The sequence below is a fragment of the Colossoma macropomum genome, unplaced genomic scaffold (genome assembly GCF_904425465.1).
Source record: "Colossoma macropomum unplaced genomic scaffold, Colossoma_macropomum, whole genome shotgun sequence".
In the NCBI taxonomy this organism is placed as follows: domain Eukaryota; kingdom Metazoa; phylum Chordata; class Actinopteri; order Characiformes; family Serrasalmidae; genus Colossoma; species Colossoma macropomum.
In genome coordinates, this window is record NW_023494788.1 from 17,676,275 (window position 1) to 17,700,671 (window position 24,397).

Consider the following 24,397-nt stretch of genomic DNA (forward strand, 5'->3'; position numbering starts at 1 on the left):
CCCACAGTTTAAAAAAAATAAATAAATAAAGAATAAGTAATCATTCAGACCTAAGATATTTACAAGGATTTTGTTATGCTTTGTACAAACCCGAGGCATTAATTTATAGATAGTGGTAAGCTAAATATATACAAAGTCATTTATACAGTTGAAGTCATAAGTTTACGTACACCTTAGCCACATTCTTTCAAACTCAGTTTTTCACAATTCCTGACATTTAATCCTGGTACATATTCCCCTTATTTATTTCAGCTTTTATTTCTTTCATCACGTTCTCAGTGGCTCAGAAACTTGCATACATGTGGTTAGTATTTCGTAGCATTGCCTTTAAAACTGTTTAACTTGGGTCGAATGTTTCAGGTAGCCTTCGGCTATCTTCTCACAATAAGTTGCTGGAAATCTGGCCCATACCTCCAAACAGAACTGGTATAACAGAGTCAGGATATAGGCCTCTTTGCTCGCGCATGCATTTTCAGTTCTGTCCATAAATTTTTATGGGATTGAGGTCAGGGCTTTGTGATGGCTACTCCGTTACCTTTACTTTGTTGTCCTTAAGCAATCTTGCCACAACTTTGGAAGTATGCTTGGGGTCATTGTCCATTTAGAAGACCTATTTTGAACCCAAACTTTAAATTCCTGACTGATGTCTTGATGTTGCTTAAAAATCTCCACATAATTTTCCTTCCTCACAATGCCATCTATTTTGTGAAGTGCATCAGTCTGTACTGCAGCAAAGCACTACCACAACATGCTGAAATTTTGATATAGTGAATTATAAGTGAAATAAACACTTGTTGGATAAATTGGGTCATGTACAAAGTAGATATCCTAAAAAACTTGCTAAAACTATAGTTTGTTGACATGGAATCTGTGGAGGGGATAAATATGAGTTTTAATGACTTTAACCTTAGTGTAGGAAGATTTATCAGGTGTTTATTATTTAAGTAGAGTTAAGTATTCAAATTATAAGTTAAGTATTCAAAAATGCTGTCCGACAGTTTTCATTAGACGAAGTTGTCACTGCCGAAACACAGAGTTTTAGTCAATAGGCGGAGGACATTTCCTATGTGAACTTTTTAATAAAAATATAAAATATTTAGTTTCAGTGGTGTCATTTTTGTGTTAGTGATAGTGACAAAATGAAATGATCAGTTATGTCTTATAATAAAATAAACATAATTAAGATATAAGGTTACTCAAAGCAAAAGGATTTTAGTTTAAAGTCCAAGTCAATAAATAAATAAACTTAACCTGATATTTGTATTCAGGTGTGTTTTTAGGTTCTTATGATTCTGACAAACTAATGGTACAGCTGTGTTTTCTCTCCAGGTTTGTTTAAATTATATCAACAATGGTGTCTTAAGTTTAAGAAAGATCAACTATGGGTGATAGCCATGCTGTCCAAACTCTGTTGCTTATACATTTTGAATGGAGTTGCTCCTGGAAATATTAAAAATGCAGTAGGGTATCATGTCCTCATTACTGGAAAGGTATCTCACTGAATAGATTATGCAACAATTAGCTCCAAATTGGAAGGTCTTTTTTTTCTTAGTCAATTGGTGAACAACTACAGTTTCCAGTGTACTGTTTGGTTATTGGTCCTAATGTCATACTGCCAGTGTCTTAACCTTAATAGTCCTTTTTAGTAGCCTGTGCCTAGAGTTGAGCAAAATACTCAAATGTGCTCTGTATACTGAATACTTAAATGTATTTAGTATCGTGTTCCATTAAAATGTTTTAAAAAGCAACATTATTTTTGAATTCATTTATACATCTTGATAAAGCACATGGGGGAAAAACAGTGTTATAATTTTTTCTTAATTCATTCCAAACCTTCACTGTAACTGGTTGATATTTATCTTCATGTAATTCTTCCGTTAATGTTTTAAAAAAAATGTGCTTATCATTTGAATGAAATTCTGAAAATCGCAAATTTTCCTTTCTCTTTCTCTCATCATCAGCTTTAATCCACTGCTGCTCCATAGTGCCTAGAGCAGGACTGCGGCCAGTCTCGGTAAACTAAGCAATAGTGGAATACTTTTTGGTAAATGCAGCAGGGAACCCACATAAAAGATGTTTTTATTGTTGTCAGAAGCACTCTAAATGTAAATGTGTTAAAACTGAATATAGTTTTTATTTAAATATTATAAACCTGGAAAACAGTTAGGCAACTTTTTTGCCTGAATTTATAGCTGAAATTGTAAATAAATTAATAAATATAAGTTTTGCAAATTTGACTGTAAATGTTGACTATATGCAATTTTCAGTTTATGACGTGTGTGTAACACCATACCATGAAATTCAAGCATGAGTTCAGTACAACAGATGCGAACATGTCCAATACTGAAAATTGATGTTTCTTTAAGAGTTTTTTTTTTTAGTTTAAGTTTTAAGTTTTCTTAAAGTATTCTCCTGAAATGTATGTATGTTTTGAATATTTCCTTTTCAAAATGTAATGTGGGCTGAATACAGATAATTAATTTCTGTATCCTGAATACAGATTCTTTTCATATTTGTATTTCATTATGTCCCAACCTTGCTTGTAACATTATTGGTAAATTGAAGAATATGAACATGGCTTTCCTGTATCTGCTGTGAAAATGAGGTAAAGTGTGTTGCTGTTGAGGGAAAAACAGTCCGTTGCTAAATCCACTGAAGTCTTGAAGTCTTGTCTTGTTTTTGTTTTTTTTTTTCCCTTAGGTGCTTCCATTTATGAAATTATTCAGTGAACATTGCCTAGGTGCGGAGAGAGAGGCGTACTACTCCAGTAAGCTGGCAAAAGGAAGATAGAGATTTGGATATTCAATTCAGCTCTTCTGAGGTGAAAATTAAACATTTAAACAGCCAAAGGCATGGAGGCTCCTTGCAGAGTCATGCATCTCACATTCACTATGGAAGACCGAAATGGAAATGACATTACTTGCTCTATTGACCCTTCCCCTGATTCTTTGAGAACCACCAGTAGTTTGAGTCATGTCAGCACAGACAGCCCTGATGATGTGGAAATGGCAGAGGACTGTGTCAGTGAAGTGACTTCCAATAAAAACATGGTTCTGCACTCGGACAACATAGCCAAAGTGGTCTTTGAAAAAACTGGTAATGGCAACTGTAGTCAGAATGTGACTTTAATGGTCTCAGGCCTGCAGAGTGGCACTGTTGATTCTGCACGTGCAGAGCGTCCTGCTGCTGTCTGTGGACCCATTGTTCAGAAAAATGGCAGAGGATCAGAGACCCGTCTTGACTCTGCAGAGCAAGAGGTCTTTCTCCCAGGCTCTGTTGAGCTGTCACACTGTGGCTCCGATCAGAGGTGCAGCTCAGTGAGCTCTGGTGAGATGGTCATTAGGAGTAACAGTTTCCTTCTCCATGAGTCTGAGCCACTGCTCAGTGTCTCACTCCTAGAGGATTCGTCAGATATCCCTTCTGATGTTGGCCTGATGCCTGGTTTGTTACCTGATGTCTGCGAGGGTCTTTTTAATAATATGGTCAGTGCCTCAGGGAAAGACACTAAACATCAGGAATTCGGGGTCACCTTCATCCAGCCAGCCAATCAGACTTTCATCATGGAAGAGGAAGTCTTTCAGACAACTTCAGGATATCTGGTTCCTCAAAGAGGAAATGGGGACAGCAGGTCTTCACACTTGGTCCCAGGTATTGATCCATCTGAATGTGTCACACCAGTTAATTGTAACAAAAGTAAGACAGAAGCTCAAAGGTTTCAGTGCCACAAAAATGGGTCCCCTCACTCCACACCAGCTGAGGGAAGGACTTTCCAACTCGCCACTTCTGAGGAATTAGACATCAGTGGTAATGTCCAAACTTCTACTCCTGTTCAGTCTTTGAGCTCAAAGACCTTTTGCCTTCCGTCCCTTTCAGACTCTTCTCTTAGCAAGGGTCAGGGTGAATTGGGGAGTCCAGTGGCACAAGTGATAAAAGAACAGCCAAGTTCTGTTTCTCAGAAACGTAAAACATCTTTGACTGCACCACCTAGATGTAACAAGTCAGAGGTCAAGAAGTTTGCCAAGCCTGACTTCAGTAATGTGAAATCTAAAATTGCATCAAGACCCAACAGTGCCTTAAAACCTTCAAGTGTGGCAGTTGTTAAGGTTTCCTCAAATATCTCTCACCAAGTCAAGAAGAACCAGGCTACAAAAACTCCTCATTCCATGCAACGCAAAACATCTCCTACCAAATCTACATCTGCCGTTTCTTCCAACCCTACTATCACATCTACCTCTAGCAGTGTTAAAAAGGATCAAAGCACTGTGAGTAAGAGAGTCCGCTCAACCACTTGCCAAGAAGGAGCGCCTGCTCCAAAGTCCCGACTTCGTACCTGGTCTGAAGCATCCACTTCATCTAAAGCTGCAAAAGAGGAACCTGCTGAGATAGAGCCACAGGTCAGTAGAACCATAAATGCTTTCACCACTGCAAAACCCTCATCTGCTGTGAGTGAACAGAATCAGACTGGACTGGCCAAAGATGCGGACAGACATGCTTTTTCTGGAGAAGGAAAACAAGAGGATAGGTCACTCAACATTTCCGGGAAACCTCAAAAAACCACTCTGAAAGTGAGTACATTTTTGAAATTGAGTAGAAAATCTGTAAAATTACTCTGTAACAATGTTTTTCAGTTGCACTTGGAGAAACACTGTAGTTTTTACATTATTCTGGCAGAACTTGTTTACCATGCTAGGATGTGTGAAAACATTCTAAGGATACTCATTACTTTTATTTTGTATTTTTAGTTTAACAGTCTAATAGTCAGTCCTGCCTATTTTAAGGCTGTGCCATAAAGCTGTTGACAATCTGAGTCTGCTTCTCATACCGTGTCAAGTCATGACTTGATTATGACAATCGGCAGAAGCGTGTGTTAGTGTTAAAATTTGTGAATCAAAGCTAATCCTCAAAAGAGATGACTTGTAGTTACAAATGTGGTGTCAAAAAAAAAATCAAATTGAGCAACGAAGGAAATTGGTTATTTACTACTTTGTTGCCTGGAGTCTAAGGAAAATATATTTAATGTGTACACTCACTGTGTTTATAGAGGGTGGGGGGGGGGTGCTTGGCAGGGGCTTTCAAATTCCCAAGAGGACTGTAGTACAATAGCGAGTTGACTTCTGAGCGTGCGTGAGCTTGAGCACTGCTCGCACTCTTCAGCTCTGTTATGGCCAACACTGTAGTGAGTGTGGGGCACACAGATTTTGGGCTTTTCACTTGGGAGTATGGGACTGAAAGGGAACTCCTCTTACAGACACATGCGTCCCGACTGGCAGAACCGACACCGTGTGACTGGAGCAAAGGCAGACTTGGCCCCCAGCCATCATCATCCAGGGCAGGAGGTGCTCCTGCTGCTCGCGCACCAGCTGCAAACCTTCGGCAGCCGCCTTCGTCCGCATCAAAGCTCAAGCCTGGCACAGCGGGGAAAAATGGCTGCGCCTCCACTGACATGCCTTCTCCGAGGAGCAAACAGAGCGCGTCTGGAGGTAAGGAAAAGTGCTTGCTGCATGGCATCGGTGCAGCCCAGTCTTTTTTCCCCCCAGTTTATTCTCCATGTTGGGCATTAGAGAATGGGTTTTCATTGAGTTGACTTGACTTGGTTTGGTAAGGCTATTGCCACGGAGTGTAGTACTTTTGAAGAATATTGAACTTTGTGTTTAACTTTATACAAGCACACTGTGGGATGTCGCAGCTGGTTATGTAATTGATACCTCTTAAAACTGTTACTCAATAAGTGCTCAGTTTGTACACTAGAGCTTCTTGATGGGGGTCTTCAATTGCGATGTTACTCGAAAAAGTTCTGTTTAACTTGGTGTGTAAGCTGTAAATTTAATATAGTTTTAAGTGAGTATAAACCTGCACTGCTCATTTGCTTTATTATACAAAAGAGAGATTTCTAGCAGCTGAATGAGAAGAGAGATGCTGGACTTTGCTTACTACTACTAGTTGGTTGCCTTAGAATTATTCAGCTGTAATCATTAGCTGGTTTCTGTTGAAATTCTCCAGTTTACTGTGCTACTTGTCTACAGTATGTGATCACATCATCATAAATTGATATTATTTTGACATTCCCAAAGCATAAATCTTAAAATTAATTTTACCCTTTATTTTAAGTTGTAGTTATTTCACATTGTTCAGGCTGACTAAGAATGTTTAAATCAACTATACAGTGCAGTCTGTAAGTAACTGGTCATAAATCACTAAAGCTGACGTTCCGCACTGTTTAATTTTGCACCACCTCTGGTAGGGTACAGGATCAGGACAGCAGAAATTTGTTATTATTTATGAATTGCAGAGTTTCTTGTTCAGGTTACTCTGATTTTGATGTACTAAAGTGAGGAGCTGAACTGTTTTCAGTCTGGCTGCAGTTCTCTTTGTTCGCCACAAGGAGGCAAATGCGCTACACACTATTGACAATAGGCTTTCCTGTTCCTAATGGCCAAAGCTTATGTTGTGTTCCCAGGGGACTAGTGGAGGATACAGATGTACTTTTCCTACCTTTACAGTCCCTTGCAGGTTTTATCCAAACGCACCCTTCTGTGTTTACTGTCCTTTCTTGTAGTTACAGAAGAATGAGTCATATGAAGTTGGTCAGTACTCTGGAAAGCAGGCTTAATGGGAAAACCAAAGGAAGGAAAAGGGTGTTGAATCTTTCTCTGATGTGTTTTGGTTGTAAAAGACGGTGCCTTTTAGTGTGTTGCCGTTGAAACAAATGAAGGATTACAGTTCTTCTCACAGACGTATCATGGACATTGTCAGAATGACCTATTTGTTGGTCATTAAACGTTCATTACATGCAAATGAAACTGCTGAGATACTATATCTAAATATCACTTTCCAGTACCTTTCCCATCTGGCCATTTTGTCTGTGTTGTTTTTTTTCTGCTGTCTTGTTCCATATGGGGAACATGTTGTTCTTTTTATGTAACATGCCACTAGAGGAAAGTTGGTGAATTGCCCAGAACCACATCGCCATAGCCAGCCACACTGTCTGAACAACCCCAGTACATTTATTGAGTGCTCTGGCCACATATTCAGAGGCCATTGGTTGTTACTGTTTGGCCCTTTAAAAAGCCTGTGAGGACAGGAGCAGTGTAAAGTTCACAGAGCCTTCTGTAACCTTGGACTGCTTCCAAACCCTTTAGAAGTACAACCTTTGCCCTTTATCTGTACTGACTTTGTTATTTCAGTCTGGAAAAAGCAACAGCTTTTGCAGAGGACCTGAATGTCCATTCATCTGCTTTGCTTGACAGAAGTTATCCTAAAATGAAGTTTTAAAAAATAGCTAATAATGTTCAACTCCCTTTCCTTTGTAGGGAATACGAAAATGCGACTGTCTGAGGGTACAGGAGCAGAGGTTTCAGGGGGAACCCATCCAAGACTCTCTCTAAATGGTGCTCACCCACATAATTCAGCCTCAAAACTGCCTGTGAAGCCGAGAGGCCCACTCAAAAGCGCCAGTGCCTCTGGTGGACATAGAAAGCCAGGTTAGAAAAGGATTATTTTTCGAATCATTCATGTGATGGTGTGCAAAACTGCCTTATCATGCTGAACTTTCTGCTCACTGGGGATTTCACATAATTTACCTTTTTAATATAACATCAGTGTCCCACGTATCTCCATTTTTGTAAATATTTATTTTTTTACATCATTTCAACACACCAGCTGTCCTTTATGTTGTGTGGAACCATAGAAATGCTCTAAAATCACTTGCAACAAACTCTCTTTACATTGACTTCCATTGAAAGGTAAGTGTTTTTGCCTTCTCCTGTAAAGTTACTATTTTGGAGATGGATTTTCTTTGTGACAATTAGTGTACGTGACCACTTCCACTTGGTAATAGGCAGGGCTGGCTCTAGCCTTTCTGGGGCCCTAAGGAGTTTTATTTATTTTTTTTATTTTTTTTGGAGGGGGCCTGCCTATTTTGCTAGCTGATGTACTGTAACAAATAACAATGATCACCATATTGCTGCTGTTGGAAGAACACCTTACATTAAGGGTAAACTCCTGTAAGGGTAAATTCCTGTAAAGTTATCATTTTGGAGAAGTTTTTCTTCCGACAGCAGCGATACGCTGTCTAAAATATTAATTGTGTATTGCTAATTACTGAATGTTCGTTTGGGGTTCTAATAAGTTGCAGTTTTAATTACAGATAACCTTCTCGGCATTCTTGATCCAGGAGTCTGTCTCACCATGTATTAGTTTAGTTCACTCTAACCCTGGGGGTAGTGGCTTTTTACTGTTATAAAGGTTTTACTTTCTCTCTCTTTTTCCTTCTTTGGCAACTTTTTTGCCATGTTTCACACACGTCACACTTTCATGTGCATACACACAAGAATCAATCACAGCCTGAGCATCTAAACTTAGTATCTAAAACTGAATTCATCACAGCCTGAGTATCTAAACCTGAATTCATCACAGCCTGAGTGTCTAAACCTGAATTCATCACAGCCTGAGTGTCTAAACCTGAATTCATCACAGCCTGAGTGTCTAAACCTGAATTCATCACAGCCTGAGTGTCTACTCATGGATTAACTACAGCCTGAGTATCTAAACCTGGATGAACAGTAGAGGTGGGCGAGATGGCAAAAATATAATTGCAATACTTAAAATTTGCAATACATGATGTCATGGTATTTATATTTCAGACATCTGATCAGTTGAACCATTAAAAAAAAACTATCAAAAACTGTGAATGCAATGCTTTTTATCCAGTATTTTGCATTCTGTGTTGCACTCAATCCAGTTAAATACGACTAAATTTGCTCTTTTTATAATGAAACATGCAGTTGGTCCATGCTCTACATGTACTGATGATATGTGCGATATGTTCAGAAAAGCATATTGTATTGTTTTGTGACATAATTTATCACAATAACGATACATGTTGTCATATTGTCCAGCCCTAATTAACAGAGAAAATTGTTAATCGCTGTTGTAAACAGAGTTAATTGTACCTGCTTGTTAGATTTCATAAAGCTGAAACTCAGTCAGAAGGCCTAATTTGAACCTACTTTGTTAGAAAGACCCCAGATCCACTACTACTTCTACAAATTGCATAATGCTAACACCACAAAAACATACCTTTCAATATTTAAGCTGCTTCTTCTCATCTTCTATTTTTTACTTCTGCAGCTAAAGTCTTGTCCCTAGACATGATTAACCAGTCACTCGTTTCCCCTCACTTGAGCAGCATCATAGACAACATAATGGCACAGTTATAATCTAGAAGTTAAACAGCAGCTTAATTTGCTTATTTGGTGGATCTGGCACTGGTACTAGGCTAGGACTGATCAAGCAATTTGTCCTTTGTTTGCAGAATCCATCATTGTTGCTGAGGATACAGTAGAAACTTTCGACGTGTATGTTTGAATTGGCTCAAGAGTCAAGAGTTTTAACTTTTACTATTTTGAACAGTGCTCTGTGTTTGGTAATTGCAAACATTGCAGTTGCAGTCTTTATTGCATCGATTATGAACAGCATAGCTGCAAAAGACCAAGTTAAGTTTTCAGTACAATTTCTACAATTTCCACATGTGCATTACTCACCTGGGGGAGGGGCAAAAATAATAGAAAGTTAAGTAGTTGAAACACTGCTCTGACTTTGTGCTGCCAATTGAAACGAGACACTAAGGCTTTTCCCAGTGGATAGCGAATTGTGCTTGTGTGCTTGCATTTTGCTGCAATGGTGAATCTGCCTTTATTATCGCCGCTTAAACTCTGCTAAGCTTTTTACGTATGTCACATCCACAGTCTTTGCAGACAGGATCTACCTTACACTTAAACATACTGACCCACTTTTCCAGGCTGGTTGATGGCATCTTTAAGCTGAGGCCTGAAGAATTAAATCCTTCCTTCAGGATTTAGTCATCCTCAATTTAGATTTTACTGAATTTATGTAAAATATCCACTGATTTACAGCAATACTGATGTGAGCCTTTGTGGCCTGTAATGACCTGATTAAAGTGTCTTTTTTCAAAGCACACACATCTGGCTGTGAGTGTCTCTGTAGTTGAATGTGGAGGAGACCTAAATCGGTCACTCAATCAACTAAATTCTTTTCTATCTGTATAAATTGCCTGTGACTGTAGAGCCAGGGTCTTGACCAGTCTTGTCTAAGTCTAAAGCAAAGCGCAGTTGAAATGTAGGCCAATTTTGTCAGTGCAGACAGCGCGGGGGAACCCCAAACAGACAAAGAGGGCTTTTTTTTCCCTGAGCATCTTCACTACCCTTCTGCTCCCTCATTGGTGGATGTCCATGCTTTTCTATGAACGGGGCTCCACAGTCACAGATGTCTGGAGGCAGGGTTTGTTCCACTCTAGTTCACTTGGAGAGAAGCTAGAAAACAGTGCAGAACAGTATGACCACAGAAGGTCAGTGCAAACCAGAGAACCCCATTTTCTTTGTGCATTGCTGAATTTACTGGATAAGATCATGGCAGCATATGGAGGCCTCCGAAGCTGCACCTGGACCGAATTTTCCGTGCACATTTTCACCAACTCGACCCTGATCCCCCAATCCAGTGCATGTGCTGAGTGTGATCTCACTCTGTTGACATGCCTCCTCATTGGATCCTATCGCTTCTGTATCATTCCTTTGTTAGCTGCCTGTAATAGGAAGCCTAAGGCTCAGCTATGGAAAAGTAAGTCTTGTGTTCGATCTTTATCTGAGACCAAAATTGTTGGCTGAAAGAATCGTATCCTGCTGTCTATACTTTTTGTGCATGAAACTGTATTGTAGGTCTTTGATACAAGCTTCTTGTGATTTGTAGCCTAGTGAGTCTTCAGTAATTTACTGTTTGATTTTTTTATTTATTTATTTTTTTTATTGCTGCCTCAATACATTGCTTGTACCGTCAATGTTAGTGAAACTGTAATGTAGTCCACGTTGCCATGGAAACATAGCAATAGCATGATGGAAACATCCAAGAGGGACAATAGTGTTTACTCACTTGTTTTACAGCATTGATGCCTTTGTGTTTACAACATTCTTGGATGCACAGTACATATAAAAATCTGAGTGAAAAGCTTTCCTGTTGAGCAAAATTGTGATTTGTTTCTTTCTGTTCTCAGATTATATAGATCCTTCCCCAGGAGTCGTTGGCAAACCCCCCACAAACAGAAACGCTTCAGTAAGAACCAGACTCCAAAGTATGCCTCCCAGAGCCTCATCAGGTAAAACCCAGATGCATCAAAGAAGTGCTCTACATTTTGCTTTAATACATAATGGGTCTGTCTACTTTTGAGCTGAAATTGGGAGCAGACTACCTAATATTATCTTGTTGGACATCCCATTCCAAAACTAAGGATATTGACAGTAGCCCGCATACATTGCTTTTATACATTATTGTTCTATGGTCTTTGAAATACAGTGAATGACCATATGATTTAGTAGGAATAGTCTACTCAATCATTCATACAGAAGTAGAAGCAGTTCCAAATTAGAACTGTAATTGCATTACACTGCACTAACCCAAGTGCCAAAAGGGTTTATCCACCCTTAGTACACTTTACTTAAAAAGCTAGTGATGAGGTTTATGCCCATTTCCTCCATTAATAAAAATGTTGTTGAAACCTGTGCTTTTCTGTGTTGTCAAACAGGATGCAAGAACACATCTGCATCTTCCCAAACATCTGTGAGGTCTTCAGCTAGTGTTTTGAAAACCCCTGCTTCACCACGACATGTTCGACTCACTGGGGCTTTATCAGGTAATTAAACTCACTACTAAACACTAACACCGGTGAAACATTTACAGGAATTTGTTACCTTTTTAAAGGTCATTCTGACCTTGGTACAATGTTAATTGGATGTACCTGGATCTTGTATCGCAGTTTTCAGATTCCCTTAGTATGTGATTTTAATGAAATGTTTCTCTTGAAACTACATAATCTTTTTTTAACCCCAAATCAGTGTGACACTGCTAACCAAGAAGAAAAATGACTTGAGTGACTGTGTATAATCCCTTTACTGTTATCATTACTATAGATCTCTGTACTTGTGGTTTTCAATATGAATGTGGTGGCAGTTGGTTTTCGCTATGTGGGCTCTGCTGAACTGCCATCTCAGCAGTGCAGGGACAGTGCTGCGGCCAAGTCAGTATGACACAGCTGAGACGGGGAAAGCAGCCACAGTATCATTGCACAGCCTGCTGCCAATACCACTGCGCTGTTTGTGTTCTCATATAGCACTCTCTCTGGTGCTGTGCTTGGAATGTAGGGTTGTCATGATCAACCTAATACACTTGATTAAAACACAAGTTACATTTTATTTGCTTGGAGAATTGGCAGTGATTATGCTGGCAGTTTGCATGATGATGCATATTTTAAATTCTCACACTGGTCCGTCTTACAGTAAGAAATGGATCTTCATGAGCACACATATAGTGCTTGTATATACAATATTGACACCTCTGGTAAACATGAGCAAAGCAGGCTGTAAAAACATTCTTTATTGCTTATCCTTTTCATCTTTCGTTCAAAATATTAACAAAAATCCAACCTTTATTTGAAGTACAATGATTGAAAAAAAAAAATACTACATCTTACCAGGAAATAAATATTTTTTTCAAATCTGTATGACATAAATCTGGGCACCCCTTCATTTAATACTTTATGCAGCCTCTCTTTGCAAAGAGACCATTCCTATGTACAGAATCTCTCTTGATCCCTCAGATTTCAAGGTCCACACTTGTGGGATGAATTGAAAAGGAGAGTCTACAAGTTTTCTGTGGGGTTTAGGTCAGGGGACTTGGGTGGCCATGGCTAAACCTTAATTCTGTGATTAGTGAACCATTTTTGTGGTGATTTTTGAGGCATGCTTTGGATCATTGTCCTGCTGGAAGATCCAATCTATGGCCCTGTTTAAGCTTCCTGGCTGAGGCAGTCAGCTTTTGATTTTATTTCTGCTGGTACTTGATGGAGTCTGTGATACCGTGTATCTGAATAAATTGTCCAGGGCCTTTGGAAGGAAAAACAGCCCCACAGTATCACAGATCCACCACTATGCTTCACAGTAGGAATGAGGTACTTTTCTGCATGGCTATCTTTGTGTCCACACCAAACTCACCTCTGGTGTTTGTTGCCAAAAACCTCTGTTTTGGTCTTAACTGACCATAGAATACGATTCCACTGAAAGTTCCAGAAACATTTGGTAAACTGCAGGCACTTGTGTTTCTTGGTCCTTGATAGCAGAGGCCTACTTCGTGGCAACTACCCACCCCTCTTCCACCCGAAAACAACTTGTGGTTATATAGGTGGTATTTGATTGTGGTTTGGGAGATGTTGTGACCCCAAGACCTAACTAATTTCTGCAATTTCCGATCTGTGATTCTTTGTTCCCTTGAACAATCCTGCTCACTGTGCGTGGGGTCAGAATAGACATACATCCTCTCCTGGCAGATTCTTAACATTTCCAGTTGTTTTAAACTTCTTAATTATTGCCCTGATAGTAGAAATGGGCATTTTCAACTGTTTAGCTATGTTCTTGTAGCCATTTCCTGATTTTGGCAGCTCAAAAACTTTGTTTTTGCTGTGTGAGTGCAAAAATATCTGTTTCATAACATTTAGTTTTCAATTAATCAATAGCAATCATTATAGCTTAAATAGCAGGTAGATTTTTGCTAATATTTTAAATGAAATCTCAAAAGGGTAAGTAATTAAGAAGATTTTTAGCAAATTTTGCTTATGATTACCAACGGTGCCAATACACAGTGCACAATTTGTTATTAGAGAAGTAAATGATTAGCTGGTTAATCATTAACTAGCAAATTAATAATTATTTGACCAGCTATAGGTTTAAAAAACATTTTATTTTATTACCAATAAGCAACCATTCTTATCTGAATAGGAAGCTAACAAGCAACAAGAACGACTTGGTGGATAGAGAGGCTTTCAAGAGCTAAACATGGGAGAGCAGGCTTCAAGCACAGTGCAGAGAAGCACTTGTTGGGCTTTTAACTCTGCATTGGAGCCATTCTGTCTTCACAGCCCTTAACGCGATAATGCTAAAATATGATTTATTGTTCAACCATAATTTAGAACTTTAGAATATAGAACTTTCAGTAGCCCGTTGTTGTATTTCAGTTATCATATCACCTTTTTGGTTTTTGGTAATGTCATGAATATGTTATAGTTGTCAGCCCCTCGATCTAAACAAATCCTCAAGTTCTTGTGTATTTGTATGCAAGAATATGGTTACAGCCTGTTTATTTTATATGCAGTATCATTACTATGTTTGGTAGTTTATACAAGGGACACTTTTTAATATGTCAATGCATTAATACAGAAGACAGTTGATGTGTGCACTCATAAGTGTGCATATTGAGTATTTTTACAATTGCTTTGAACGTGGCTCAATTAGATTTCTGAAATGGAACTATCCGTTTTATAACTGATATTTTAATGGGTTGTGTCCTTGATTTTAGACATGGTATTTAATAACAATTCATCACCAACTTTTTGGTCTTTTTTAAAAATTCAGATTACTGAATCACCCAAAAAATCACTAGATTACATCATTACTAAAACAATTGATAATGACAGCCAATAATATATAAATAATAATAATCATATGAATGACCATACTATGCTTGTGATCTGTTAGAGAGCTCTTTTAGTGATTGGTTGGGCTTAGGTTATGGGGGGGGTTGGATTGTCTGTCTGGCAAGCTGTCTGTCTTGTGGTGTGTATAATTGAGCCCTACTTTTGTGCTGCATAGACTCTAATTAAATCTGGCTTCCCAAGTGCGTTTCTCTTCAAAAATGTCGCAGTCGCACTTTACTTGTCACTGAAGTTCTCCTTTCTCTGTTTGCCTGTAATGAGTGTTTACTTTGTGTCCCAGAGTTTTGTTTTAATAGAATGCGCATGTATGCTAGCATTCCGATCTTTACATATCCTCTGGAATTTGTGAAATTACACACTTCAGAGAGCCAAGGTTTGATTGTAGATGCTTGTTTTGGGAAGATGGTCTTTAGGATCTGGACAGCACTCTTGGGCTGCGTAGGCATGCAGTGTTTCACGCTGTCAGCAACTGCCCACATGTTCTCTTTATAAACAGTATCTCGCTAAAGACGGGAGATTATGGCCCCACTGGGGTGCAGGCTTTGTTTTCTTGCATCCAGCTGGACGCATTACATTGTGCCTAAGACTCTGTCAGCACTGGACTAGACTGCTCCTCTACATCATTATGGTGTAGAGGAGCAGTCTGTAGTTTCAGCAATGTTTGTTTAGTATTGTTCTTTTCTGTGACAATATGGTATCTATTTGGTATCTTTTATTTATATATATATATATATGTGTATATATATACGTTTATGTTTATGCGCACTGTCCTGGGCTTCTAGCCGTAGCTGTTGATTAAAACATATTCTTTATAGCATGATCTTTGATCTTTTACTGTTACTTAATTTATTGTTCAGTGCTAAGAGGTTCATGAACCTGTTTGATATATTCATTGCCTAAGAGTTAATGGATTCATGAATCAAATGCGTTTTATAGCCATATAAGGTGGTGCTTTCTCTGAAATGCTAATTTGCATATACTCTCATTTATTAATATTGAAGAAAAACCAGATATGATTCTGTCACTTGTGAATGTCATGTACTCTTTGTAGGCTAAAATGCACAGAGGAGGCTGGCGGAGGACCGGCATGGCTGAATTCAGCTCTACACCAGGCACAACCTTGCTGTGAGCTGTTGCTTTCACTCCTGCCATTTTTGTCCTGTCGCCCTCTTTCATGTGGGGAAAATGAGAGGGTGAGCGAGCATGTGTGTGAAGGCAAGAGAGGGAGCTGTGTGTCACAGCTCGAGGCGCTGCTGTTCACTCCTCCCACTCCCCCTCCTCCCTCTCTTTCCCTACTCTCTCCCCTAGCATCCTCCACCTCCATAGCAGCAGTACCATGGAGAGATGCTGCTAGAGCTTTGGCTGAAAGATCGCCTCTGATCAGTGGATTAGGGCTGTCTGCTTTCTGCTGTCTGCATCTGTCTGCAGGGCTATAGTGTCAGTAGCCCCTTCTCAGGCATTTGCCCTTGGCTAGGCTAGTGCAGTGTTTTTTTTTTTTTTCTTGTTGTTTGTTCTTTTTTTAAATCAAGGCAGTTTTTAACACTGTTTTGAAGGAGGCTCTTGGATTTGAAGACCTCGTCTCGTTGTAACCTTTGCTGTTAGTGCAGTTTTTTTTTTCCCCCCCACGTATCTTCCTACACCTCAGCGCTTCTGCGAATCATTTCATGATGCATTGAGCCCACGATGTGTGGCTTCACACCAGATCTGCTTCTCTGAATGCTTTTCTTTTTGTTCTGCTTGAAAAGCCTTGTTAGTTACACTTCTTTTTGGACCGCCGAGATGCTGTTCTCTCCAAAATTTTCCCTCTCCAACATCCACGTGAAGCTGACTGCTAAAGGCTTACTCCGGAACCTCCAGCTGCTGTCTGGCTGCAAGAAGAGCACAGTGGTGTTTCGAGCAGGTTTGTTCCTCAGCAGCGTGCAGTTTTAACCAAAAATATTACTGTTTTGATGAATTTACCTTTACTATGCATAGATATGCTGGAATAATTTATTAGTCTTCCTTGCAAGGTGCTGTCTCCTCTGATGTTTTCCAGTCTATTTTTAGTCTGGCTGTTTACTCTTGCGGCTGAAGAGTATTTGATATTTGCTGCTTGTGTACATGCCCAAAAGGCATCCACTTACTGTCCTAAAATAGTCAAGGAGCTTTTACGGACTGGCAAATGTTTTCTTAGCTATTAAGTAATTGTGAAGTAATCATTTTCAAGTAAAAACATGTAATACCATTTTTTTTTTTTCCTCCTCACATTTGATGTTGTTTTAATTTGTCAGCTGCTTTTCAGTATTTATGTGCACACACCATAGTCTAAAACCCCAGTTGTCAAATTAGCAGCTTAAGGGAGGGTTATTTTAGGCTGTAGTCACTGGGTCGAGAGTAATTTCTTGTAAGCATTTTTTCTTTGGGGGAAAATTCTCATAGAAAAGACTCATAGATTGTTTGTACCAGTGATTCTTCTTCTTTTTATAGCGAATGACCAAATAAGGGCTGTTGGAGAGAGACTGTGCTGTAATTATTCCTCTTGCATTAGACCATGTTTACTATATTTAAAGTGAGTGATTTATGAAAAGATCTCCTTTCACTTGTTGAAATATCTCCCTCAAATAAAGGTATATTGATAGTACTCCTGCTGGGCTGTTTGCATCATGCATTATATGTTCACAGTAGAACATAAATCTGAGTCAGTGAGTCTCTCAGGTTTGTTAGATGATACGTTTAAGCAAGGTTCATTTTAATGCCTGTTGTACTTTTGTCAGTGCTTTGCTTTTATAAAGGTAGAACATGCAGCTGGGATGCTAGCCATTGTAGCCATTAATCAGACAATAATCTAATCTTTTTGTTGATCAGTTAATTGACATACTTGTGTAGTTTGCTTTGATTATTTCACAATCATGCTTGGACCTTGCCTAATCTTCTCAAGATTGATTATCTCCAGCATACCGCCTCAGATTAGAAAGAATAACTTTAATCTCATAGTATGGATGATAGGAGAACCAGTATTAAAGCACAAAATCAAATTTTAAATGCTGTTAGTGTATATATATATATATATATATATATATATATATATATATATATATATATTGTTGACTTAATTCAGTTTTGAAAGACAAATTGCACAACAAGTGTTCTGAATTAGACCAGCAGCCCACACAGACTGACAGAGCTGTCCCCTAGTGGTACAAGAGAATGATGAATACTCATTATGTCACTCCTTTTGTGATTACTAAAGCCCTCTTTGACAAACTAGAAATATCATGTTGCGGTTAAAGTGTTTTTTTTTGTGTGTGTATGTGTTATGGGAAATATTGCAAAAATGGCATGCTCTCTGAAAACATGAGCCTTACATTTCAGTGATTTTTATTTTCTGCCTACAACAGAATGTATAGCATAAGCTTCAAATGTAGGCAAAATCTGTACTGCAGGTTACTGAACATGGTCTGAGTTGCTATACAAGTCTTGTCTGTGGCAGAAATGTCAGTCCTGACTGAGAGTGTATCTGCCTTTTCAGGCCTGTCTGAATAATTCAGTTGTAAGATGTGAATTAATCATTTATAACAGCATGCAGTTATCGGTTCTATAAAGCACAGTCTGCTTTACTGTGGTAGATATAGACCAGACTTTGTTTACTTTATTGGAAATGCTCTGTAAGAAATCCATACTGAAAATATAAAAAAACTGCACTGTTTTCCTCCCAAATTATACTGAACTTCATATGCATCATTGTAAAATTATGCATTTTTACCTTTGAGCTATATGCAAACCAAACGGACATATTAATCAGCTGGAAAAAGTTTCTGGTTATGAATGATTCATTTTTGTTCTGATATTAACCCTGCTTTGGTTGTTTTCAGTGGAGTCCCAGTGGGCTCCACATAGAAAAAGTACCTTCAGTGAATGGGAAGGAAAAATGTAATTTGCTTGTTACTTGTCATCACTACATCTCAACCAAGTTTGTGCTCTAATGTAAGTTTTCTTTCCCCACTTTGCTGCATCAACAGCCTCTACTCCTCTGAGAAGGCTTTACTGTAGATGTTGAAACATTTGCTGTGAGGACTGAAACAGTTTTCTGGGCACAAACTGGCTTTGTCCTGAATTTGTTATCCTAATCTGTCCTGTATTATTATTATTATTATTATTATTATTGTTATTATTATTATTATGCATTTGCAACCTTAGAGCTGTTTTGCTCAGCAACCCGGGCCCTGTGCATTTCCAAGTTCCAGAATACTCCCCTGAGGCTCCTTGCAAAGAAGGGTTAAACTAAACTGGCATCAGAATTTTTTCTTAACTCACTTTGTGCTAGCTGAGGTTGTGATCAGACAATAGAATGAGAGTGTGGCATGCTAAAAAAGCATACCCTGTAGTTTTGAAGATTAGATTTATTGATAGGTGTATTAATTTTATTTATTACAGAGATGTTTTGTCTACCCCTAGAGGTCAGTAAAGGCAGGGGTATATTTATAAGTATCTATGGAGGGTGTTGATGGATCTCAGGAACTGATCTCACAGCATCGTCCTAACACTGATTTGGAAGAGTTGGTTGGGAATGTAGCCCCTACCTTTCAGTATTCTATATTTGTAACTTAAAAGCTGTTTGACTGACAAACACTAACCACCCAGGCAGTTGTATATGTGTCTGTTGAAGAACATTAAACTGCAATGATGTTTCTACATAATGACCAGTAGAGGGAGCCATGGAAGGCATTTGCTTTCACACACAAACCAGCATTGGAATATTTATGATTTAGCTTCTTCATAGTCTATTTTTTTCTTGTGGAAGAGTTGTTTGCAGACATGCCTTATAGTTAAAGCTGCATTTTCCACTGCATTTTCCCCTTCCTGAATGAATACACTGCTTAGGAATGAGATACTGCCCTGACATTTACGCAACATTTACAGGTTAAAGGTCACTATAACGCACAACTAGAATATGATTTAGATGATTTGTGTTTTTTCTTTCTTTAATCAGCACAGCTCTATGTTTTGATGTGCACCATGTGGTAGCTTGGAATAGGCCATATTTCATTAAGAATATTAAATGTTATGTAAGTGGCATAACAGCATGTCCAAACTGACAGCTGGTTTAAAGAAAAGCTGCTGAGCTCATATTGTCTGTCAGTGAATTGTTGCCAAAGCTGGAATTTGGAAATCAAATTTTTATTAGAATTTGTGATATTGAGTGCACTCTGTGTGCAATGTTCAGGCTATGGCAGTACATGTGATGAACATTTCTATTTGTTTTATGGGTGAGAACACAGAGCTGAACAAGCATGCAATGCAATGCAGTGGTTTTTACTATTTGCTTTTAGAAAGTAGCGTGTGCAGAACGGAAGGACGAATCCACTGCTGTTTGTGCCAAGAATACCCGGCATAATGTCTGCAGTGGTACAAGAGCTCAACAGTTTGTTTTTCTTGAAACTGTGAACATAAAATTTTCTATTTCATTTGGTACACTGTCCATTTTTCTAGCCTTTATTATTTCAGTAACACTTTACATGAAGGGTGTCTACATAACACATTCATATCATCTTATATAAACAGTTCGTAATGTTCATAAATGTTTAAATGAAAAGGTTGAGGTTAAACGTTGCACAGTTATCGCATTGATTAATACATTCTGTTTTATCTTTAGCTCAAAAGTGATGGAAGTTAACCAGACTGAAGTGCATGTTATGTGGATCTTTTAATTGCAATGCACAGTGGTCTACTTACATTTATGTGGCTATCCAGCATCTACAGGGAATAGATGAGTTTTGTGACCCTGTAAAATTCCTTCATGCAGTGAGATTCAGTTGAATGGTTGTTCATAGCATATTTATGAGTAATTGACTGTCCATACAGTAGCATGTAAGGAAACAAATGCTTAAGAAAAAAAAACAAATAATTAAAAAGAAATTGAAAGCATAAGCCTTATAAAAAGCACTTAATGACCGAAGAGAGTTCATATTTATTTTAGCTGTCCAGAAATTAGGCACTTTACTGGAAAAAAGATTTTTACAATGAAAAATGAGTGCTTTTATTTTGAAAAATGTCAGTGTCAAAATGACATAGTAGTCCATATTAATATCATGTAAAAAATGTTGAATGTTGATTTAATCATTCATGAACATTTTATGAAGTGTTTTATTTAAGATTTTATGAGTATGTTATGTAGGCACCCTTCAAATTGTGTTGCCATGGATTTTTTATTTTTTCACACCAATGACATGACATGCAAATGTGTAAAACTATGAAAATCACACTCAATGATGTCAAGGTAGGTGAGTGGGGGTTTCACAAGGGCTTTGATACTACTCTTCCCTCATTAAAAGAGGCATTTCAGATATGTCCTTTCCAGCCAGTCCTCATAGAGCTGTTATGTAATAGCTCAGACAGAACAACTTGCCTCTATCCAGGCTCCTGGTGTCCAATGTCAAAAAAGAAAAAAAATTATATATAGAGGTGGGATCATAAAGGCATACATTCCCCGCATGTTCTAGTCAGCTTTTGAAAGTGACTTTCGTGAAGGTGCCTTTTGTGTTCTTTTATTTCTATCCACTCACCGGTAATGCCACCTCATTAGAGGGAGTCTGGCCATTATTATGCCCTGGTGTTGTATTTATAAAGCTGATGTAAATCAAAACTGCTGTGGCACGGCCCTGCTGAAATAAGAGTGCTCTGATGTCTGGCTAGGGACAGAGGGGGCGATATGATCGGTAGATGGACGTAATCTCATTCAGCACTCCTATTTGGAGCCAGAGTAATGTGTCTATACGTTTCCTCACAGCTCATCTCAGAGCTGGAACTTCAGTTCACCAGCAGACAGTGGAGCTAACAAAGATGCATGAAACTGCAGAGGTGGATAAGATGCTGAACGTTGTAGCCTCTCTAAATGGGTTGTCTCTTACAGTTGACAAGGGCAAGGCAAAGACGACCTCCCAAAGCCAGCAGCAGGGTCAGGCGAATGGCCATCCGGACCTGGTGCCGCCAGAGACCAAGCCACGAGGGGTGGAGTACTACAAAGCTCTGTGTGAGAAGAAGAACCAGACAATCCAGCAGCTGAAGAACAGTTTCAAAGCCAACAACTGCAGATTTGAGGCCATCACTGTGGTCGTACAAAACCTTTGTGCAGAGGTAAGCAACAAGAGCTTTGTTTTTCTGTGTTATCCAGTATTTATTGCCCTTAAATATTTATTCTGAGGGCTCCAGATGTTTTTTGATACTGACATTAAAAGATCATGAACATTTGAAGAAGAAATTGAGAGCTTTTTGTGTATTTGGCTGTGCTGTTTAGGGCCAAGCACAGACTGTGTTGGGTTGGGGTTTGCAGCCCTCTTGCATGCACTGTTGAAGTGGAGTGTTTTGTTTAGTGTGTGTGCATGTGTGCGTCTGTGTAGGCAGTGGTGAGAGAGTGCTCCCCTGCTCTGTTTGTTGTGGTGATGCCCTCGCATGGCTCAGTAATCAGCTTTCACAAGTAGGTTTCTTGGAAGGCAAGTTTATCCCATTAACCACGCCTCCCTGCTGGACGGGTTCTGCACTACATCCAAAGTAGTACTGTAAATGTAGAGTGATATATACTGATTGATAAAAATCAATAGTATCAAAAGTATTTTGCCTGTGTTTGACATGTTATTGTGTCATTGTTTCTTTACTTATTTGTTAATGCCATAATGGTGTGTGTCATTAGTATAGTGAGCTTGAAAAATGTAGCAATGTACAGTAGGTGTGAACGTCAGGAGAAAATCAAGCTTCACTTTTGCATGAGATTTAAAAAAAAATTCCCAGGAGTTTCTGTCCATCCTTCCACTGTGGTAAGACGCTATGGGTCTGAAGAATATGTAGCTTTGAAGATGATGTTACTGAGAATAGGAAATTTACACTAGAACACAGAAACTGGACATCTGAGGTGTGGAGTATGAATTTACTAAGATCACGTAGTGATAGTGAGAAGCAACAACAACTTCTAAGACTAAAGTTTGGAGGAGTGGAAAAATATCCCTGCAGATTTCTTTGAGAAAAACAGAAAGCAAGTTTCCAGAAAAGAATGGAAGCTGTAATGAAACTGGACACACTAAATCCTGAAAATTTTGATGTTATATTTAGTTGGTCTCTGACTTTTGTACAGTACTGTATGTGCACTAATAAATAAGTGAATAAATGAATATATACATAAATAACAGCGGTAGTATATTTTTGTGTTTTCTTAACCAGGATGAAGGCCTTTTGATGAATTTTGGCAGTGTTGAGGTTAAACACATTCAGCAATTTATGTTAGTGGTGTTATTATTAATATTAAAACCAACAGCTTTTACAAGGTGGGCAGCCTTTTTATGATCTCTTATCAACGCTAATGTAAACAGTACTTTTGTCTCCATGAAAGCATGTCTGAAATATACCCAGCCTAGACATATTTAATACTGGGAGTTGTAAGCACACTCATATGTGCCTGAAAATACTCTGAAGTGTTAAGGAGAGTGTAGTTTGACAGTGAATTTCTGCAACTCCCAGAGACCCTCTGCATTCTGTTATCTGCCCTCTTAAGTGTTATTCTATCTGACATCACTGCTAGTCAGGCCTTAAGCGGAGCTCTTGACACAGTGCAGCTCATAAGTGATTATTTCTACACGATACTACACACAGTTTGCATGGACCCAGTTCTTGGATCACTGCCACTCTTGAAATAATTTCATGAGAACTGATACTAATGCTCATGTGCCTTTTATTGATGTTTTGTACAAGTTAGCATGAAGGTTATTGATTCACAGTCCAGGAACAGAGAAACTGTAGAATGGAAATGGATTAGTGAAGAAGGGGAATCTCTCGGGATTTCTCCAGGTTTCCACAGTTAATATGCAGCTGGTATTACATACTGGGACTATCACATCATACTCAGTTTGAGGTAGCTTTAAACTATGTGATCCTTTTGTGTTTAGCAAGTGTATATGTGCCTTGACAACAAAAACCTTATCACCTTCACTTTTTGCTGTCGGCAGGTAATGATGTAAAATGTGACTTGTTAGCACATATGTGACTGTATTTGTTATGGGAACACAATGTCCTGCGGTGGAATCCGTTAAACATTCATTAGCCTAAGAATAGTGGGTTGGGCCTTGCCATGTGCGTGAGAATGTACAGCTGCTGACTCGATATGGTTACAGGCAGAGCCAGGCATTCAGAAAGGTGGAGTGGGCTGGTTCATATCACTTGTTTGCAAAGAGTTGTCAACACTTAGCACATTGCCATAATTTTACTATGAGGCGGTGCGTGCATGTTCATTTCGTTCAGCTGTGTCTTTTGCATTGACTGTATTAACAGTGCACAGAAATGCATTGCCAGCATTCCTGTCTGAAGGAGGGCTATTACTGAAGTCTGAGGCAGTTTATTTATCAGTTGATTAATATTGATTTTGTCTCGTTTGGACATTTAATGCATTATAGTGAATTATTTTGTGGCAGCGGGAGCTTTGAGAAGAATCTGAAGAGCTTAGTGGAAATGAACTGCTCTCTGGTGATACATATTTTTAATAGAAGTGGCTTTTGTGACTTCTCTCTCTGTAGTCTTGGTTGTGCAGTATCATGAGATATTTATTCTTATTTTGCTTTTAACTAAAAGTATCTTTGGAAGTTGAAAAGACTGCCTGAAATTATGTAGGTACTAAATTTGTTGTTTCTGTCAAAACAAAATCTATCTCTAAAAAGTTAACTTTACAGGAGATAGAAAAAACATGTTTGACTTGGAATGGAAGTTAATGGAACAAGGTTGTATTCTAAGTCATTTTGGTCGATTTGAGCGTTCCGTTCATAATTTTTTAATTGTTAAAATGTCATTCATTGACATTTTAGCATATTGCAAAGAGTAACTGGCATT

At 38.6% G+C, this 24,397-nt stretch overlaps 1 protein-coding gene across 6 annotated transcripts in view; it reads left to right on the plus strand.

Moving 5' to 3' along the window:
• mtus1a (microtubule associated tumor suppressor 1a) overlaps positions 1-24,397 on the plus strand; it is a 42,090-nt gene that overhangs the window by 3,554 nt on the left and 14,139 nt on the right. For 3 of the 6 annotated variants that reach the window (XM_036568672.1, XM_036568673.1, XM_036568671.1), the window contains exons 2-7: positions 2,701-4,565; positions 5,249-5,480; positions 7,311-7,481; positions 11,066-11,167; positions 11,594-11,701; positions 21,441-21,664. In XM_036568672.1, coding sequence (XP_036424565.1) covers positions 2,853-4,565; positions 5,249-5,480; positions 7,311-7,481; positions 11,066-11,167; positions 11,594-11,701; positions 21,441-21,664 — 2,550 coding nt within the window. In that variant the 5' untranslated portion in view covers positions 2,701-2,852. Of the gene's footprint in view, positions 1-2,700; positions 4,566-5,248; positions 5,481-7,310; positions 7,482-11,065; positions 11,168-11,593; positions 11,702-15,404; positions 16,452-21,440; positions 21,665-24,397 lie in introns of those variants that run through there. The other 3 variants (XM_036568674.1, XM_036568677.1, XM_036568676.1) reach the window with 3 other exon arrangements.